Source organism: Petromyzon marinus, chromosome 18 (assembly GCF_048934315.1).
Source record: "Petromyzon marinus isolate PM22_M1 ecotype Great Lakes invasive population chromosome 18, UKy_Petmar_22M1.pri1.0, whole genome shotgun sequence".
NCBI classification, from domain to species: domain Eukaryota; kingdom Metazoa; phylum Chordata; class Hyperoartia; order Petromyzontiformes; family Petromyzontidae; genus Petromyzon; species Petromyzon marinus.
Genome location: NC_133684.1, coordinates 10,826,657 through 10,846,799, shown reverse-complemented (window position 1 = coordinate 10,846,799; position 20,143 = coordinate 10,826,657). Strand labels below are relative to the sequence as shown.

At 44.0% G+C, this 20,143-nt stretch overlaps 1 protein-coding gene across 1 annotated transcript in view; it reads left to right on the top strand.

The window, feature by feature from the left end:
• Nucleotides 1–20,143, top strand: part of LOC116943508 (neurobeachin-like) — a 529,072-nt gene that overhangs the window by 359,267 nt on the left and 149,662 nt on the right. Inside the window, exons 14-15 of the mRNA XM_076067757.1 lie at nucleotides 7,312–7,391; nucleotides 16,448–16,510. Coding sequence (XP_075923872.1) covers nucleotides 7,312–7,391; nucleotides 16,448–16,510 — 143 coding nt within the window. The remainder of the gene's footprint in view (nucleotides 1–7,311; nucleotides 7,392–16,447; nucleotides 16,511–20,143) is intronic.

The following is a 20,143-nucleotide window of genomic DNA, read 5'->3' as shown; positions in this document are numbered from 1 at the left end:
TAGAAATTTGACGAACCTCGAGGGTGAACCAAGCGTGCAGGTTACGTTTACAGAGCGAGTATCTGAGCAAATATATACAAGGTCAAAAGGTCAGCATCATCTCCTCGCACAGAATGAGCAAAGGGGCAGTGCTCATCTCCATCTGTGATCCTGAAGCAGTCGAGGAACATCCACAACTTTGTTCAAGGACCATTCTTCCCACAATGTGGTGTTACTCATTTTTCATTACTCTGCAAGAATGATGGACTCAATCGATATCTGAATGGAATTTGGACCTATAATCGTCTTATTGCGAGGGTCCTAGGAGTGTTATGATGCACTGATTCAATTAATATTGATTATTTAAGCTGATGGTACGCATATACGATCATGCATGTGAAAATATGTTTAATCGATTGATATGTTTTGTATTTATTGAATGTATATTCTCCCCCCCCCGGAAGCTACAAATTAGCTACTAAATTGGCCGCAGTGTTAAAAAAAGGAATGAATTCTGCAATTAAACCACAACCCTGGATTGAAACATTCATTGAATCGCCAGGGAGGAAGGGGTGAAGTGTTAGACTATAGGGGTGAGTACTGTTGACGAGTATTTACCTGGACTAACAGAGAGGCGGCCAGACACGTGCGCGAGCATTATTGTGGACACACGCGGAGCCGACGAACAGCGTGACTCCCTTGTGGCTGAAAGAGCGCGATCCATGAATGAGCAGCTCACTCGCCGTTGGTGGAGGGGAGGCGAAGTGACGTCGGACGTACCTCCCGACGCAGGAGGTGAGAGGTCGGAAGGTGTGCGCAGCAGCGTATGGGAGACGTGAAGAGGCGTGACGAGGGACGGGAGGACAAAAGTGAGCTGATGGAGAGAAACGGGAGGAAAAGAGCGGGGAAGGGGGGGAGGTCTCGGGGCACTTTAGACGGTGGAAGTTGAAGTGAACGCACGCTGCAGAAGATAAAGCTTCTCACACCTTTTGAACTAAACCAACTTGTCGGAGTCGTTGCACTGTGACCACTGCTCTCCCCGGCTGAATACGCGCAGCCCCAAGTGTCTTGGCAATGGTTGTGTGCAGTACCCGGGTATCATCGGATGTTATTTCTGTGTTGTTAACAGTTTAGCACCAATGGTATACACACCCTGCGTATCATCTGGCTTGCGGTGCCGGCAGATATTTCGGCCAGAATTACAGGTTACATTTGCGGACCAACCGCGAGGTTATCTAACTGGCCATTCACGGTCGACATCTCGTCTGCCACATGCTAAATCTGCTGCAATGGCCATTCCCGCCTTGATATTCATGGTTTTAATCTATATGCGCTATTTGCATGTAAGTGCACGCCATGTGCACATGCCGGCTGTAGAGGCTTTTCAAGGTCTCCATGATTAACCAAGACTTTGGCATTGCCAAGTTCAATTGGTTGCCGTGCGCTTGTGCTGGAAATTGCACGTTTTTTTATGACAGAGGTCAACCTCTGCAAAGGGCAGACACTCGACTTTCTAATGGGGCGGTACTCGTATTTTTTTAATCAGTCGAAGAAGAACAATGGGCTGGCTTGACTCCATATCGGTATTTGAACTCGCAACCTTACGACTGTGAAAGAAGCGTGCTCGCCATATCACCACCAGTGGTGATTACATTTTGCGCGAATCCACAGGTGTGCAACAACGCGCACTATTAATATTGGCAAAGTGCACGCTTACCTCTGCACGGAGCGTAGAGTGAAAACCTGCTTGCAATAGCTCTCTCTCGTATCCCTGCTTACGGGAATCTCTGCGGTGGGGGGGGGGTCAAGGTCGAGATATGTAGAAGGCTCCGATGCAGGATGGGGTACGTGTGTGGCGCAGGTGTGGATGCTCTGGGGGTGGAGGTAGTCGTGACTTATTGCTCTCCGCTGACACAGCAAGGCCACCCCCCTCTCCCACATCCCCCACTTCGACTGTGATGAAGCTAGCGGCTGAGTGAGCTGACGGGTTGATGAAGACACGGAGCAGCTGTCAGTCTCTCTGCACGTACAGACCTGTCACCATAAGGGGGTCCAGTCCCCCGGTGTCACTCCATCGTTAACTCCAAAGTCACATTCACGGAACAAACCATTCAGCCCCCTGCAGGAGGCCGAGTAGCCACATGTCCCAGCCACATTTGACAGGACTGCTCCTCAAAGCATGCCGGTTGAATTTAGTTTGATTTTATTTCAATGTCGATTCGTGCAATAGTCTCTCCCGCACAAACGAACGTTTTTTTTTTTTATCAGCGTTCATCTTTTATTTATGGTCCCAGGGGCAGCGGTGGAAAGTCCCGCAACCCGTGTACGGTGAGCAGTCAGTATCTGTGTGGGATTACGACGTCTGTCTGTTGGCCACAGAGTGGCTGCTTATTGTACCGCAATGCTGGAGGGGATGATAAGCCGGGTTTGGAACTTCGCAATCTCCACGCGGAAGGTCGCACCGCTCTGTTTCAGCACCCCTGGGCTATCCTTAATTATGGGCGTTACGTCATTACTCGGAGAGAAAAATACATCCCTGCCAGCAGCAAGGAGGCATCCTGGCAGGAGACTTGTATGGATAAGGACGCCTTTGGGCCTTTTCCCCCACTGTCTTTTCAAGGAGATCTTAACGTCCCTAAGTATGCTTGCTTCATCTGTAGAGGAGTCTTATATTTGGTTCTCGTTGGCACTGCATATCTTAACCGCAGCAGCTGGATATAGCTTAATTCGTACGCATATCAATTTAATACGGGGTTTCCATGCAATCTTTTTTTTTATCCTGGGCTCAAACCATCAAAAACACCAAACACATGACCGCTCTTATGCTGAGTGGCATTTTACCACTTGTACTGCAGGAATTTATGCTGTAGGTGCTGGCATCTTACCTACACAGACATCTGCTTTCAATTATGCAATTTTTTAAAAATGATTTTTTATCTATATACCTTTGAGTTTTCAAGCCAAAGTGGAATGAGCATTGTGACAGCACTCGTTTATGTCGTCGGCCCAAGATCCAGGGGTGGAAATTCGACATTCCTATGGTCGGCACCAGTCTAATCATAGAATGACTCCTGTGGATGTCTCACCAAGTGGTATTCATTTTATCGGCCTTGGAGGGCCCATGGGCCAAATCAACCCCTGACTGGGATGTACCTTCCAAGTGTGAGCCAAGAGCTCAGCTAACACCTCCACACTGTGACTTCTTACTTACTTACAGCCTTCATTACGTAGATTCGTGAGAGATTTGAATCAACACGTTCGGTTGAGTGTGGAATCAGGTGCTGCTAAAGCCATGAACAAATATACACCACAATGTTGGTTATTATTGTTTCACATCCTTTATGATTCCTCAAGGAAAAGTATTTATTGTGCATAATTATACCCATTACTGTGGTTCTCCTCTGTAATGTCTCATCATTGTTTATAAACATGTGTTGCTTCTGTCTGTGTGGCATTCGAATCCTGCCTGGTCATTAATTAGGACAGTTGCTAAATATAATTTTTCCATACCGTGGCTGTTGAAGACCTTGTTACATATTTGTAAGACGAGACGATTGTATTCCGAAGATTACGATTAAACATTTAAAATGAGTGTACTACATTTTAAAATTGAGATACATAAACATGTAATAATCCTATGCTCTCAGCACAATAATTGGGATAGAAATTAATGATTTAATTTATTCCTGCATACCTTATTTGATATGTTATTATGGAAAGCTATTATAGTGCTCGGGAAAAATTATAAATGCAAGTCATTTGGGGCATTATGCAAGGAGTTTGACGATAATACGTTTTAGAGGCCTATTATATTTTCATGTGCTCGCTGTTAACTGAAATATTCAATGGTAGCAGAAGGAAGCATTTTTTTCCACCGGAAAATCAAAACGTAAAAAACGTTGCCAGTTCATCTCCCGGTTGAGTTTGCCAACTTAACCCATCAACCCTATGCAGTTGCTAAAACAAACACCGCTTTGTGGGAAGCGTACAAGACGGCGAGATTGCTGCTCTCCTGTGCCACGAGGTGCGGATTCACCACCAGCCCGCACGACTTGCCGTCCACGATGCCCGAACCCGACAAAGAAATCGACGTCGTTAAGGCTGACGTCGTTGAAGCTGATCCCCGACGCTGGCACGAACACACGTCGCTTCACCCTTTCCGCTCCCCGCACGCGGAATCGATTTCCAGCAGATTTTTCACAATGAGCGAGCGGTCCCACGCGCTCTGCTCAAGGCAGTTGCAGAAATATCCGTGCGGTAGAGCACTCGGGCGACGCTCGGACTTTGCCCCGGCGCACTCTCTGGCATGCGTTGACGACCCGCTGCAATGAATCCTGCGCGCCTTATAATAAATCGGACACGTTTTTATTTATTATCGCGAACAGCGGTTGTCTCGTGGAGAGGGCTGCTTCTTGAATCGGAGTATTTACTTGCACTGGAGGAATCCGATGAAGCTCTAAAGCTCTTTTTTCACAGTTGTCCAGTGGTAAGAACGTTACGACGACAAATGGTACCAAAAACATGATCGTAGTGCAGAGTATAAGAAAGGTAAACGCATCACCACTGGGTCTGGGCCACGAGCCAGTCGAGATGAGGACACTCGTTCACGATCACTCGAGCACAGCGACGCTCTTGAAGGGTGGCTTGAATGTGTCGCTTTGAACGTCATAAAGTGAGAAATGTGTACATTTAACACCGAAGCTTTCGCAACCAATATTATTCATGAAACTTTTTGGGGGGGGGGGGAGGGGTTAGATAACTGTGCGTCAGCTTTTGTGCAGGAAATCGGGGTGCGATTAGTTGTTTTTAGGCCCTCTGTGTAATTAATATAACATGTGAGATGTTATAAATATACACTATATATCAACTTTCATGGGTCTTCCATGCCTCTGATGTGGAAAGCATATGGCACTTTGTAATGCATACTTTAACATCAGTAACTGCTATGATGTCCGCTTAACTTTACACCGCATACTCTGACATCAAAATGTAATTGTTCGTTGTGTCCGTACATGCAGAGCTTCCTTGACCTATTTGGTATGCAGTGCTGGCTATTTTATGACATTATTGCATGCTCTACGGAGTGACCAGCCTCTGCCAGGGGAATGTGGAATTCACCCCTCTGACTCAGGGCCACTGATGGAGATGAGTGCCTCCCATTGGCTCTGAGCTTGGAGACATTTTGAGAGGAATGATTTGAGGTTCCTTTGCATCACCTCACGAGGGCTGTGTATTATGTTTACCTATACCTCACGCTTGAGAAACGTCTTATCTTCTCCAGGCCAAGAAATAAGTACGTGAATAAAAATAGCCAAATAGAATGCTTTTCATACATGCTTGGCTTGAATTCAAGCGGCGTCTCTGACAGCGCATGATAAAAATTTACAGCCAAAGGGTGCTATTATATTGGCTCCTGCAGTGCTGTCTGAAACGCTTTGTCCAACTGCTGCTGTTTGTCATTTACAACCAGGCCCTCCGAGTATTGCAGAGAGAGAGATGCTGCCGCTGGCAGGATTGAGGACATTACCTGAGCAGTGTTACATTAACACGAGTAGCAGAGGGCAGCGGTCGAGTTTGCACGCACAATGTGTGCGCTCGTTAAAGGGAGCTCCGCGTTCTTAAATTTTTTTGCTGGGCGGGGTGCATTGTTGTATCACAGGACCGTGAAAGGATGGCGATGGCTTGGGAGGCTTTCATCCAGCAGTGGATTGATCATGGCTGATGATGATGATGATGAGAATACCGCATGAAATAAAATGCTGCCACTGCCATTAAATTGTTGACCTTGCAGTTTTATGGTTATGAATTCAATACCAGCAATAGATTGACTCAACCCATCATCCTTAACGAGTCCTTAGAATTGGTACCAATCAGGTCTGATCCTTTGTCGAGACTGAAGGCCTGTATGGAATTTTGAAATGTCCCACTCCTCTCAACGTGGGTGAGCACTGACCCATGTTCATTTGAACGGACGGGTTCCTTTGCATTACTATTTTAATGCAACAATGAATCCAGCACCTGTACATGAACTGATTTCATCACTCCATCTCCAAGGCGGAATTCTCTCGGGTGCTTTACATTCCTTGGCTGCCACCCTTGACCATCATCAATGCTCTAGTGATGTATTCCTGCCCAAACCAACTTATTTTTCTTAAATGGTGTGGATGATGGCATTAACCCGTGTATTTTCATTCATTATTCATTAAACACACCTCCAATTAGCACGGTTGGCTATGTATGGTGCGAAAAAGTTATAAATACATACATTCATACTGCATAGAACAATAATGCCGATTAGTTTTCAACAATCGTTTTTACAAACATGAATGTTGGACGCACCATATGGGTCAGTGAGGTCGGTGTGTGGACAGAATGCTTTCCCTGGAGCCTTGGCACTGACAGAAGGGAAACAATGATGAATAGGCAATTTAGTTGCACAGCGCGAGAAAATCACATCACGATTAATTGGAAAACATTCTGCCAAGCAAAAAGTAGGGACAAATGTAATCGCGAACCGTGATGGGGATGGCTGTGTAATAAATAGCGGAGAAGGGAGGCAGGGGTGCATGGGTTGGATGGATATTGCATTATTTTTAAATGGTGTTTCCACGAAAAGAATAAGGATGGCGGGGAAGTTTGTTAATAATCATGAGGACATCACAGTGTAGAAATAAATGGCGAACATATCCAAAAACCCAATGGAACCGTTATAGATCCATCGTCTATGATCATTGGACCAGGATAAAAAGTTCACAGCCATTCTGTACGCAAACTAAATCGTGGTTTCGGATTCATTTCCTTACTTTTAATCCTATTTTATTTCACCATTCTGTTGTGGAAAGCTTCTGTGGCAATGTCTCGCGTGCAGTGCTGCCACACAATGTAGTTAGAGCACACTGTCACGTAATGCTGCTGCACCAAACCACAATGTTAGTGCACATCACCGTGGCAGTACGATACACAAATACCCGACCGTGGCAAAGAACATTGTGCTCTTGAAAGATGGGGTGTGATTGTGCGGAGGGGAATAACGGAGTAGGCAAAGTACTACACTGCCAACGAACAGCGGTTGATTTCTGGCCATGTGCATTTACAAAGTAAAATTGGTATCTGAACAAGGCTTGGTGCTCCTGTTAAGTCAGCTCAACCTTGTATAAGTTCCTGGTTTGGGGTGATCGGTATCGGCACTGGGAATTGGCTGGATGCGATGGCCCCACTTGGCCGCCTCGCATTTCACGACGGTCTCAATATGTGCTCACGTACAAACCTTGCTCTAGCAGCGGTCTCTGACTAAAGTGGTGGATCTTTGTGTGCTATGTGTGCGATCGACAGACGGTCCTCGGCCTACCCAGAAGGAGGTGGTGTCCCTCCGAGCCTTCATGCTGCTGTTCCTGAAGCAACTCATTCTCAAGGTAAGTGTAGCCCGCAATCCATTGGAGAACCCTCTTCTTCCCGTGAAACAGCTGAGCCAAATTATGTGTGCAAAGCAGCGTATCCAGAATCCAATGACGTTAAATCTAAAGTAGGCAGAAATCTATATATCCACTTCTAGATTTGAAGCTTTCGTGACTGCAAGGATTCATACTCTTTGGTTTTTTCGGTAAAGTCACATAGGTAAATAAAATAAAACAACTAAATTAAATCACGACGTTTCGGCGGCAACACAAGCTTCCGTCTTCAGGTGGAACAGTCACAGCAGAATAGCTGTACCAAGTGGTGCATGGGTTTGATGGATATTGCATCATTTTTCAATGGCGTTTCCACGAAATGAATAAAGATGATGTTGAAACGCCAGGTGGAACAGTTACAGCAGAACAGCTGTACCACTTGGTATACCTGAAGACGGAAGCTTGCGTTGCCTCTGAAACGTCGTGATTTAATTTAGTCGTTTTATTTTATTTTACCTACGTGACTTTACTGAAAAAAACAACGAGTATACATATATCCACTGTTAAGCCTCAGAGCCTGATCTTGTCCAGTCTCAAGCACTAAGTGCAAGAAAATCCTGGTTGGTTAATGCAACGTGGCGGGAAATACAAATGGATATCTGATGGTTGGTATAGAAAGTGGTGTGGGTTTTTCAGTTGTGGCCATCATCGTTGCCATCTTCGTTGCACCTATACAAACAACCAAGAAATGTGTCATAAGCTCAGCATCTTACGAACCACAACATTTAATTTTATACGTGTATAATTTGAAATGTTCACATTAAAATGTATTATATCTAAAATTTGGCATACCTAGGTGTTTAAAGTATCATACAAATATTCAGCGACCTTCGATTTATTTATAATGCCACTTGGCAAAAATGATAAGATTGCAAGTTTGAATTTGACAATGTTTTGGCTCATCCTAAAATCCATATAGGGCACATAAAATTAGTACTATTTTGTGGGAAGTCTACTATTACTATTTGCTAGTATTAATTTTTTTACCAGGTAAGGCCCACTGAGCTATATAGCTCTTTTTCAGAAGCGACCTGGCCACAAATAACGAAGTGGCTTATCGTGTATAATTTATAGCAGCCAAATACTCTAAACGCACGATTCTAAAATGTGGAGTGAAAAGCCAAATATACAGCAGGCGTCAGGGTCGAGATCGAACCCACGACCTCCTGTATACCAGGCGAGGTAGTTAACATCTCACCACCATGGCATCCCCAAACAATGGAATTCTTCTCACCACTGGTTCAGAGCTGTCAACAGAGCTCAGCACCGTTCATCGCACATTTGTGCAGGGGGACACTTGACATTTGACTTTGTCCATTGTTGTGTGTGGCGATTGTCATCCTGGAAAGACACTTTAACGGATCTTGTCACTTACAATGATCCAACGGGATTGATTCTCGTGTTGATTCGCAGGTCTTGCTGTAAAAAAAAATGTTTGACTTTTTGTTGGTTCTCACCTGGTTGTAAGCAGAGGGATTGCCTTGGAAAAATATTGCAGATCGAGACTTGGGAAGGCAAAGCAAAATCTTGACTTTCCAAGATAGTTTTTGACAGTTCCAAATACACAACTATCTATTTGCACCCCTCACAATCAGCCCGCGATTGCCCCCTTTGCTGAATAAGATAACCAATTTCCACTGTGGGAGAGCGTGCTAAAAATCGTCCTGTGGCTGATACGGCAAAATTGAAGTGCAATATTTGGAGGCATTTCACGTCTTGAGCCCTGTTCTTGGTGGCCTTTGAGCTCAGGCCCCATTCAATTTGTGCCGAACAAAAAAAAGTGTCAGGCAACGACTCAGGGGTTTGTTTGCAGGGACCGTGTAATGGTCAGCACACAAGGGGACAACGTAATTGAATGCGGATGAACTGCTACAAAATTGATCAATTGCAGGATATCTCATGAGTGTCTTCGAGGCAATGATGAAAACATAAGAGTGCACTGGTTGCAATACAGGTTCAATTGAAAGGTACAGTAGGTAAAGCAATAAAACAAAGTGCGGGCGTCTTACTGAGCAACACACATTCAAGGTGTGTGTACATCACAAGCGTATTCTGCCGTTTATGGCACAATTGAGGTTGCAGTATACGAGTTTTGTCATGAGATAACTTTCATTCCAAAGCGTCTTTAGTCAACAGCACCTCATATTAGATATGGGCCCTTAAGATGACACCATAGAAATTATTCTGAAATCTCTACGATGTAGTTATTTGTGACAACGAGCAGGTGCTTTTGCCTATTCTATCACGTGAATTAATTGGTCACTTGATAAAAGTAAGTTCTCAAAGCTTGTATATGCTTATACCAGTGGTGCTAGTTATACACCTCTTTACACTTAAAGAGGTTTTTTTTCAGCATATCACACTTTTTTTTTAAACCTAACCAAATTCATCTTCAACATTGTCTTATAACAGAGACACACGCGGTAGTAAGTAACCATAATAGGCCTTAACCTTCAGATTTGATAGAGGACAGCATAATGCAGTGCCTCTTAAACACTTGGAAATTTGAAGAGAGCTGTGGTAATAATAACAATTATGATTTGAGTTCATGTTGCATCTACATTGTGCGCATCTCAAGATGCTGCACAGGGCAAGTGCGTGCACGTATACAACACATTCAAAGGCATAGCTGAAAAACACACAAATTGCGCAGATTGAGCAGTGAGTGGCGAGACAGCGCACTGTTGTCATCTCGACCACTGCAACCTCACGCAGTCGGTGAATTTCACGGTGAGACGTAACGATCGAGGCGACACATATCTCCCATTTACTCAATCAGAGGCAAGAGCTGGAGAGGGAGATGATGTGGAAGGAGATGAAAGGGCAAGGGCGCATCATAATCATGGAGTGATGAGGATGGAAGTGAAAGGCAGTGGACACGAGTCGTCCCGCTCAGGGAATTTTATTGTTCCGCTCAACGCCAACATGAACACTTGGAAAGCACCTTCCCTATTGCTGACGTCCATCTTTTTCTTCCTCGGTGCCCCGAATCTTTGTCTCGCACCTCCTTATAAACGCTCTCTTCTTCTCTCCTCTCTCCCGTCAATCTGTATGTTTCTGAATTTTTATGGGGAGCCACGGTGGCTAGGAGATGTTATCTCCTTCACCTGGTATGCAGGAGGGCGTGGGTTCGGTCCCGACCCTAACGCCTGCCTATTCGGAGTCTGCGGTGTCTCCCTCCGTGGTCGTGTGGATTTTTCTCTGGGTCCTCCGGTTTTCCCACCACATTTGGAAACACGCGCTTAGAGTCTGCGGCTGCTATACATTTCCACATGATAAGCCGCTTCATTGAGCTATCTTTTGTGGCGAGTTCGCTTCTGAAAAAGAGCTATATAGCTCAGTGAACCTTACCTGGTAAAATAAAAATAAAAATTGTTTAGTTTTTCCCTCAAATCCTCTCGCGCCCTTCTTTAATTATTTCTCTCGGCGTGGTCCCGTGCCCTTTTTGTGACCTCCAGCTTCAAACCTGACGCGTCCTTGCAAGACCTCTACAAGGACTCAAGTGCAGACTTGAGGGAGGACTCAAGTCTGCACTCAGAGAAGGGTAGAGAATCAGCAGCGTGGTTATCTTCTGGGGACATTCTGAACATCTGAGGAGTGCCCTGCCACAGTTTGGATGTCAGATTTTAGGTTTCACCAAGCAGTTTTAGATGCCATTAGTTATTGCGTAGCAAATGAAACCTAAAAGAGTAGAACATATATAGGTAACGTTATTTTAATCCAAACTTACATCTCCCACTCTATATGTGCAGTGCAGTGTCAACTTTGCTACATCATCGTGGCTCTGAAAGCCAGGTTTGCAAAATGCATTTGTGCAATGTTGCAGTGTGGCCACTGTTCACAGTCAATGCTTTGGCATGAATACTTCAAACTGGAACTGCCATCTGAGGATTTATTTAGACATTCCTTACAGGGTAAGTTGTGAACCCAGGGCTTCTGAAGTGCCAGCTGAGTTGGCTGCGATGCATTACATTTAGCCCACAGCTGCCTGGAAAAGTGAGCGCGCCGTTTGATTTTCCTGCGCTGACATGTAGTCTTACCTAAATTGGTGAAATTGGGCCAGGGAGCGATCTTTAGGAGTAAGTAAATGTTTCCTGAACATAATATTAAAAAATACCGACTCTGTACTCTTTATAGATGTTGTTACAATGGGTTTTTTTTTATATATATATATCGTTATCTTCTTGTTTGGTATTTGTTGATTGTAGCTTCTTGAAATGTAATGACGAATGCACACCATGGTTATTTATTATTTTATTTTTTATATCCAACCCTTTCCCCCCCCCCCCCCCCTTCCTCTGCATGGGTGATGCTCTGGCTCGTGCACTTTGCCTCATATTCCGGGGGTTGGTACTTTAAATCCCGGTTTGGGGTTACCTTAGCCCATCATCCTTCTGAGGTCGATAAAGTGAGTACAGTAAAGCCTTTTGAATCCATGTAGGGTGAGGCTCCTCCCCCCATTAACAAAAAATCAACGGCACGAGCGGCGTGGGTGCACTCATGAAGCTGCTCGCAGGCGGATGCGGCGTCTTGTGGCCACTTTGCGCCACGGTGGCGAGATGTTAACTACCTCGCCTGGTATGCAGGAAGTGTGTAGTGGGTTCGATCCCGACCCTGACAACTGTATATTTGGAGTTTGCATGTTCTTCTCCGTGGCCGCGTGGATTTTTCTCCGGGTCCTCCGGTTTTTCCCTCCACATTTAGAATCGACGTGCGTTGAGAGTATTTGTCTGCAGTACATTTCAACGTGATAAGCCGCTTCATTGAGCTGTCATTTTTGGTCAGGTCGCTTCTGACAAAGAGCTGTATAGCTTAGTGGGCCTTACCTGGTAAAATATTAATAGTTTAGTTGGGCATGCAGTGCCCAAGGGCACGTGTCCATTGAGTGCCCAAGTCTATCACATGGCCTGCTATTGGTGACCTCGCGCCCTCTCGTTTATAAATGTTTTTAAGGTTTTAACGAGATATATTTATTTATCATTGCACTCAATTTAATGCGACAATCAATATTCCAAAAACGAGAGAGTAAACCTCAGCATTCTCCCTCTGGTATTTGTTAGAGACTCAATTTAAGCCGTGGTGATGTTTGCACTGATGGTAAATTGTAAATATTTACTTAATATTCATTGCATGTTTATGCAGTTTAAGTGTCGAGTGATAATTACATTTAACTAAAACGTTAATTTGCTGAAAATAAATTTCGATTTAAAGCTTTCGTGACTGCAAGGATTCATCTTCTTTGGTTCTTTCGGTAAAATCACGTAGAATGAGAATAAAATAATAAATTGATAAAATAAAATAACACAATAAAATTCTCACGACGTTTCGGCCACGCCACAAGCGGCCTTCATCAGGTTTTAGAGACGAGACTGTCTGGAGGACAGCGCTGTTCTCCAGACAGCGCTGTCTGTCCTCCGGACTGTCTGTCTGTCTGTCCTCCGGACAGCGCTGTCTGGAGGACAGTGCTGTCCGGAGGACAGTCTCGTCCCTTCACCTGATGAAGGCCGCTTGTGTTGTGGCCGAAACGTCGTGAGAATTTTATTGTGTTATTAAATTTTATAAATGTATTATTTTATTCTCATTCTACGTGACTTTACCGAAAGAACCAAAGAAGTTGCTGAAAATAATTTTCAACATGCCGGAAAACCACATCGCTGGAAAGGCTGATCCCCCCCCCCCGCCATTATTAATTTATGACGACCTTGTGAGTGGTCGTCACAGGTTATGCTTGACTAGAGGCTCGCGCTAGCCAGAGCAACGTGGAAAGCTCACTCCCGGTTAAGGGCTGCCAACAAAGATGCGCACCAACCCACTCTGGCTTGAGAACGGAGAGAGGCTTCTTCACTTGAACATCTCTTTCGCTGTCTCTCATTTTCCCACCACATGTGCAGGCATTTCTTTTTTTCTATAAACAGCGGCAGGCAATTTCTGTCTTAGTACAAACTATACACTGATACATCCCATGCCATAGAGGGCACCTGCTAAGTCAGATATCAGAGGGTGCTCCCCTGCTAAATCAGATGCCGTAGAGTGGAACAGCAAGAATCCACACTGCATGATGCAGTACGCGCAGCCTTTGATGAAATTGCAAAAAACCATAGCAGTGGCATGGTGCAGCTTAAAGGCTCTTGTTGCCTCATGGACACTATTAGCTCGGTTGTCTATGTAGGGTGAAAAATAAGTTCAACATACATACATGCATGCATACGTGTCTGTTGAACGGCGAGTGCAGAAATTGTGTGGGTTACCCGTGTATGATTTCTGCTTTTCTGGATGTTCCTCTGGCATTTCAATCTGCACTCTAGACCCTATGGGTAACTTTATTATCTTACATTGCATTGCTCAAACTCGCGAGTGTGCATGAGGAGTGCCGCTCTTCATGCGTTATGGAATTTACTGTGAGCTGGACAGCTCCTAAAAATAACAAAGTTCAGCGGATGCATTGGTTGTTTGTCTGGAATATGTTGGGTTTTTTTCCCCATGGTGAATGGCTTGGACAAGATTGACATTTAAGAAGTGAACTCTGCCATGGAATGGGAAGCAATCTTTGGGGAGAGTTTAATTGCGAGCTCATGCATGCGTGTGCATTTGTCAGCATGAGTGGGCATTACAAGACAGTATTATGTACGCTTTCTGCACGCTATCTCCTGCTTTGTTCTGTAAATCTTAACAATTCTCGAAATAATAAGTTACGATCACTCTTTTGTAAATTAGTAATATAACTGAGGAATTGCATTGTTATATTTGATTGACCGTTATGATTCAACACCATGCATTTTCAAAACAACACAATCAGTACGGTTGGCTACGTTGAGTGCGAAATAAGTTCAACATACATACATACAGTATAACATATTCCTTTAATATCAACTCCTTATAATATATAGCTAATGTGATGTTAAAAAAGCTAATTATATAACTTCATGACCACTCAGCAGCCTTGCCATAACTAATTCGATTATTGGGCAGTGTTGGTTCACTTCTGTAGGCTGCAAGACAGTACTGTACATAGTTAAATACACGATTCATCGGAAGCGTCACAAATTATTGGCGCATGTGAAAGCAACTGACGAGTGGTGGACGTAATCATTAGTGAACTGCGCTATGACCCCCCCCCCTACCCCGTGGCCTGGGTTCGATTCCTGGCCCTGCACGTGGAATTTAAACCTGCCCCGAGTCTCCCGCTCTGTCATTTAAGCCTCAAATGACGAGCTGCTAATGGAGCTTTGTAAACATCAGCAGTGGAGAGACAAAGGTGGCCGGTTGTGGTTCTGACCACAGCACGCCCTTGTCCGTCGTGCTGTCTCTTTGTAAGGTGCTCGCTAGCAGGACGTTTGCAGCTGTGGTCTAGAAGGATAAACACGGATTTTGTTGTCTTCTGTTGCTGCACATTTATGAATTTCTGTCGGGCTTTAGCACAATGTCAAATTACTGAGCCAACAACTCTTGACACCTAGTGACCTCATTAAAATCCAGAAGTAAGTTTTAGGATATAAAGTTTGACTATGTTCAATAATGATGTAATCAAAGTGTAATTTTGTTCCTGTAAAAAATAACTTTGCCTTTATTTTTTATTATAAATAATAACCCAGCATAACCTTTTTTATTTTTTATTTTTCATTTTAGAGATACCTATGCTGAAATAGTCCACTGAAATGCAAACATTTCTTTTGCAGGGATGTCCAGCCCCCATTTACAGAAGAAGACTTAAGTTTATGAGAAATAGCCAGGTAGGGGGTATTTTGTTGAAGTGAGAAAAACAAAGACTTGTAATTTTATTTGCGAACAAAAAACCGAGGCCATCATTCTCTGCTACGGAAGAGCACCGCCGCAGGATTGTTCATATCCATGATATCGAGTAGAGAGAACAAAGCTTCACAGAACTCAGAACACGTCAACATTTCTTACAGTGCAGTATTCTCTTTATTGCCTCATAATTTTGGGCTATTAGCTTAAGGGAAAACAATACTGCCAGTCCACGCACTGGGCAACCAAACACCACTTCAGTGCAAAACAAAAACATTTCCCCCTGATAGCCACGGTCCATCACCAGGGCCCCAACGAAGCTTAACGTCAGCAGTGTTAAATAAATACAACTTCCAAGATCACATTATTGCAGACAAATTATTTGAGGCGATGCTGCTTCGTTAGCAGTGGTGCAACAGGCACAGTTCACAAAAAACAATGTCAACACATTCGGCAATAACGCTTCGTGGCCTTAAAATAAAATAAAAACAGGTGACGTTTCAGAGACGTTTCGGTCACATTTTGGGCAATGGCCCTTTTTCAGAGCACATTCAGTCACGTTATTGCAGACAAATATATTTCAATGTCACTCTGATGTAGTAGTAATATTCCATTCTAGCTTGTGTGTGTTCATTGTGCTTATAGTTTTACTGAAAATTAGCTCCCTTAACAGAGTATGAAACAGCAAGTGTAAAGCGATGCGAGCAAGTTAAAAGGTTTAGCAGGAGAAGTGGTTGAATCAATCGGGATTCTGAAATCAGATCTGATTGTTTTAAGGCTGGTCACAAATTGCCGCTGAAAACAACCAAAATTAATTTCCGTCATTTCAAACGTGCCTTGTCACTTAATTTCGGAAATTTCAGCTGTGAAGTGAATTTTTTTTTTTATTTTAACGCTATGCGACACATTTTTGTGGTGCACATCAGTAGGTGTGCCAACCATTGTTGGTGAAAAGCCTACACACGCGAATTTCGAATTAGTTCTCTGATGTCATTTTCTGGAAGCCCGTTGTACGGCACGTGCAGTTTGACGCGTGGAATTCTGAACGTAAAATATCCCTGTCTAATGATAAAACGCACCAACGGGATATGATCAGGGGAGCAGAGAGACGTTTCGCTCGTCACATCGAAATGCAGCGTGCTTGTGCGCACACCGGCTCGGCCGGGCATGCGAAGGAGGATGAAGAAAAATGCTTTTGCGAGGAGCGTAACGTGCGTGCGTGCGCGAGTCCGTGGATTCACGTGTGTGTGTGTGTGTGTCGTCTGCGTGCGCAGGATCGGGGAGTCAAGGACGACGAACTACAAAGCATTCTCAACTACCTGCTCACCATGCACGAGGTGCCATGAGCCCCATGAGCCCTCACCCCCGCTCCGGTCCCTGCCGTCCCTTCTCTGCACCGCACTCGCAGATTTCCACCGTTGCCCACGGAGGGATGTCGACTCCTAATTTTGTGTTCTTTTTTTTTTCTTTGTCTGGACCCCTCAACTTTCTTGTGCCAAAAACAGACAAGCAGAAAGAGCTGCAAGGTTGGTTGCATCTAGCATCAAACAGTATATGTTCGCTCTGATATCTCGAATAACAATGTAAGGGAACGTATTAAGAGACGTGGAGGGAAGCATACGTTTGCGATATGCTATATATGTGTTTGTGTGTGTGCGTGAATAATGTGTACGCACGCACACAGGCACATATATGCAATCCATTCTGGTTTCTAACTATAAACTGTTTACCACTACATGTTTTACATGTGTATTCCACTCTAGCCTTTTGCCTGATTGTCAATTTAGCAAGACTAGCAAAATAGTTTTGATTTTGTCCATTCTTATCACTTTGTGGGAAGTCAACCATGGCTGTCTTTTTTCACAGATTGGCCATAGTCATGTGGAATTTCCACCACTAACTTAGGAGCACTATTAGTCAAGAGCACACCCCCATGCACATTGGAGCAGGAAGATACGACGATGAAAATAATAGCAAAAACGAAAATGCGACGCAACTATGCGTGATAACATTTTTACATGGCCTCATAGGCAGATCCGTCCGATGAGCCGGTCATGTTCGGAGACGCTATGCAGATCTGCTTCTGAGTTTGCGAGAAAAGTCACGGTTAACTTCTGCCCTTGACTGATGGCACGGATAGAACATTCTGCTCTCTTGGCTTTCAAATGTGTAAATGACGGGGAAAGAACCCATCATAGAAAAATAGCACAAGCCCGAAAAACCGGCTGGCTTTTCAAAGGAAACGCCACGAAAGTTGATTGTCTAAGGCCCGCGGTTGTTATTTCACGGAGATTGAAGCATCTCGAAAATGATTGCACTGATATTTGATATGGCATCTCTATCTCGGTGGAAACAAACTGCAAACAGTGTGAATAGCATACATTGTGTAAAAAGTTTTAAGCTACAGATAGCTTTTCTAAGAACTGGGTCAGGTCAGATTAGCCATACATCGGAAGCATTGCCAACCCTAATTCCTGAATCTTTGGTTTTCCTGCACTCCATTCCACGTGACATAATTTTAAATAAATACGGATTTATTGCTTCGGCAGCTGACCAAGATATGTTGTCGAGGGCATGAAATGTATTGGATTCGAATGTGTGGCATTGAAAAGCTCATAGTACTCTTTTATTGTAACCCTCTGGTGAAAGTAGCAGTAAATGCATCCACCCAGGATAAATGATAAGTTGCCACCGCCCCTGACCACAGTTTGAATTTACAATCTTCCGATTTAGAGCTGAGCTCTCGTAACCACAGAGTTACCCAGCCAAATGAAATTAAATTATATCATAATAACCAAAAAAAGAATACAAACTAATAATTAATATAAGAAGGGGGGGCACATTAATTTGTTTGAATGTAGCCTCATGGGTGATCACTTTTGATCCTAGACAGTCGCTCCTAAGTTTCAGTTTCATTTTTTAGGATTTACCCTGTGAGCCATTCGGCTCTTGATTTGGGTGCAACCGCAACAAACAATAAAGTTGTTACACAATACACCTAAAATTAATTGTACACAAATCTAAACATCACACACATGAACAATAAAATCCTACGGAAAAAGCACCACCCGTCCATGCTGCGTACAAAAAGTGCAAAAAATTCCATTTCGATGTTTGATCCCAATAACAATCATAATATAATACAGATCAAAATTTCAACTATAAATCTATACTAAATAAAAAAAATCGGGACAAACCAAGCCCCTCTAAAACTTACTAAAACAATGCTATGTAAACAACATAACAGTTTAACCAACAAATCTTATTAAAAGTTTACAATAGCGACACACACAACACACATCTCTAAAGCTTGCATCCTTCGCTAGCTGCATAAGTCAATCCATAACAGCCAGATTAATAATAGCAGTAGCAGCGTACTTTAATCAAAATACATTATAATTTCATACATCGGTCATCTATAGCTATATTTATTTATTTCAGGCCACAGGATAGCAGTGGCAGCTATGGTTGTACAACTCCTCTAGAGCATTTTGAGTGCATACAATCGTCTCAAATTGTTGTTTGAACGAAGTTTTGGCCAGACTCTATTCTGGGAGTCGTGAGTGACCACAGACTCCCAGTGACCAGTTCGAGCTGTGAACGTTTCCCCGTTAAAGATGCCCAGTCAGCATGGTGGCGAGTTGGCTGATGGGATTTGCATTTCCCACGTGGTGGTGTCTCGGTACCCGTTTGCCACGAGTGCCGGATGTACTCTGCCCAAGGCTTGCACTGCTGCAACAACCTTGACGGGGATTGCTCGTGCGATACGTTTATGTTTAATGCACACATTATAGCCCTCCGATGTGCTTTTGCGTCGTACCGGGTGTTGTCAGTGTGCTGCTTGAAGTTTCATTCTGCGTGCTGGGAGCTTCATTAGGAACTAATTTGGGTGTGTATTCCACTCCTTTATTGAGCATTCGTTATTCAGCGCTTGAAGATGCTTCCAGAACGTGAAGCGAAATGCTATACATCGTTGTAGACGACGCGTAGTATAACCTTAAAGCACATTGAAGAGGTATACAACGCAGCCACAACATCTACGCAGTGTTTACGCAAGATGTATTCACGTATATAAAATATACAGTATATTTACCAAGGGAAGTTTTTTTCTGGGTTTTGACGGCTTCTGCAAAAGCAAAATGAAACTGGAATGCCCTGATGGGAGGCCCCCCCGCACACATTCTCGAAAAGGTTTCTCAAACTCTGTGCACACCGTGAATATAACACTGGCTTGTTATCCCTCGAATTTTACCTCGCTGGATATACATGCAAAACATGGGCACACACCACCAGTCAGTGTGGACAACTTGAAAGGCAACTTTCCCACAAATTGGCAGCAAGTCAATAAACCATTGGCCTCGGTGGATTTGTGCACTGCTGCTCGGTGCTGGTAAACTGCCAGTCACGTGGCCACAATGACAGGCTCTGTCAGACAATGGGATTGACAGAGTTGTGGCACTCCCATACTGGCATTCTACTGAGCAGTCCGGTGGCACCACGATGACGAGGAGATGTTAACTACCTCGCCCGATATACAGGAGGTAGTGGGTCCGATCCTGACCCTGACGCCTGCTGCTGTATATTTGGATTTTGCATGTTTCTCTCGCCGTGGTCATGTGGATTTTTCTCCAGGTCCTCCGGTTTTTCCTTCCACATTTAGAGTATTTGGCCGCTTAAAATTTCCACGTGATAAGCAACTTTGTTGAGCTATAATTTGTGGCCAGGTAATTTCTAAAAAAAAGATCTATATAGCTCAGTGGGCCTTACCTGGTAAAATTAAAATGTTTAGTTTAACGTTTCAGTTCACTTTAAGAAAGAGGGGTCCTCTGTATGCTCGCTCACAGCACGCAGCAGTCGCATGCATCGGTGTTCATGTATTAACAGGGAGAGATTATTGAATGGGACAGGGATAGAAAATAGGTCTCCTCCATTGTGGGATGAATTTAAAGTGACTAACTGCCTTGTTGAGG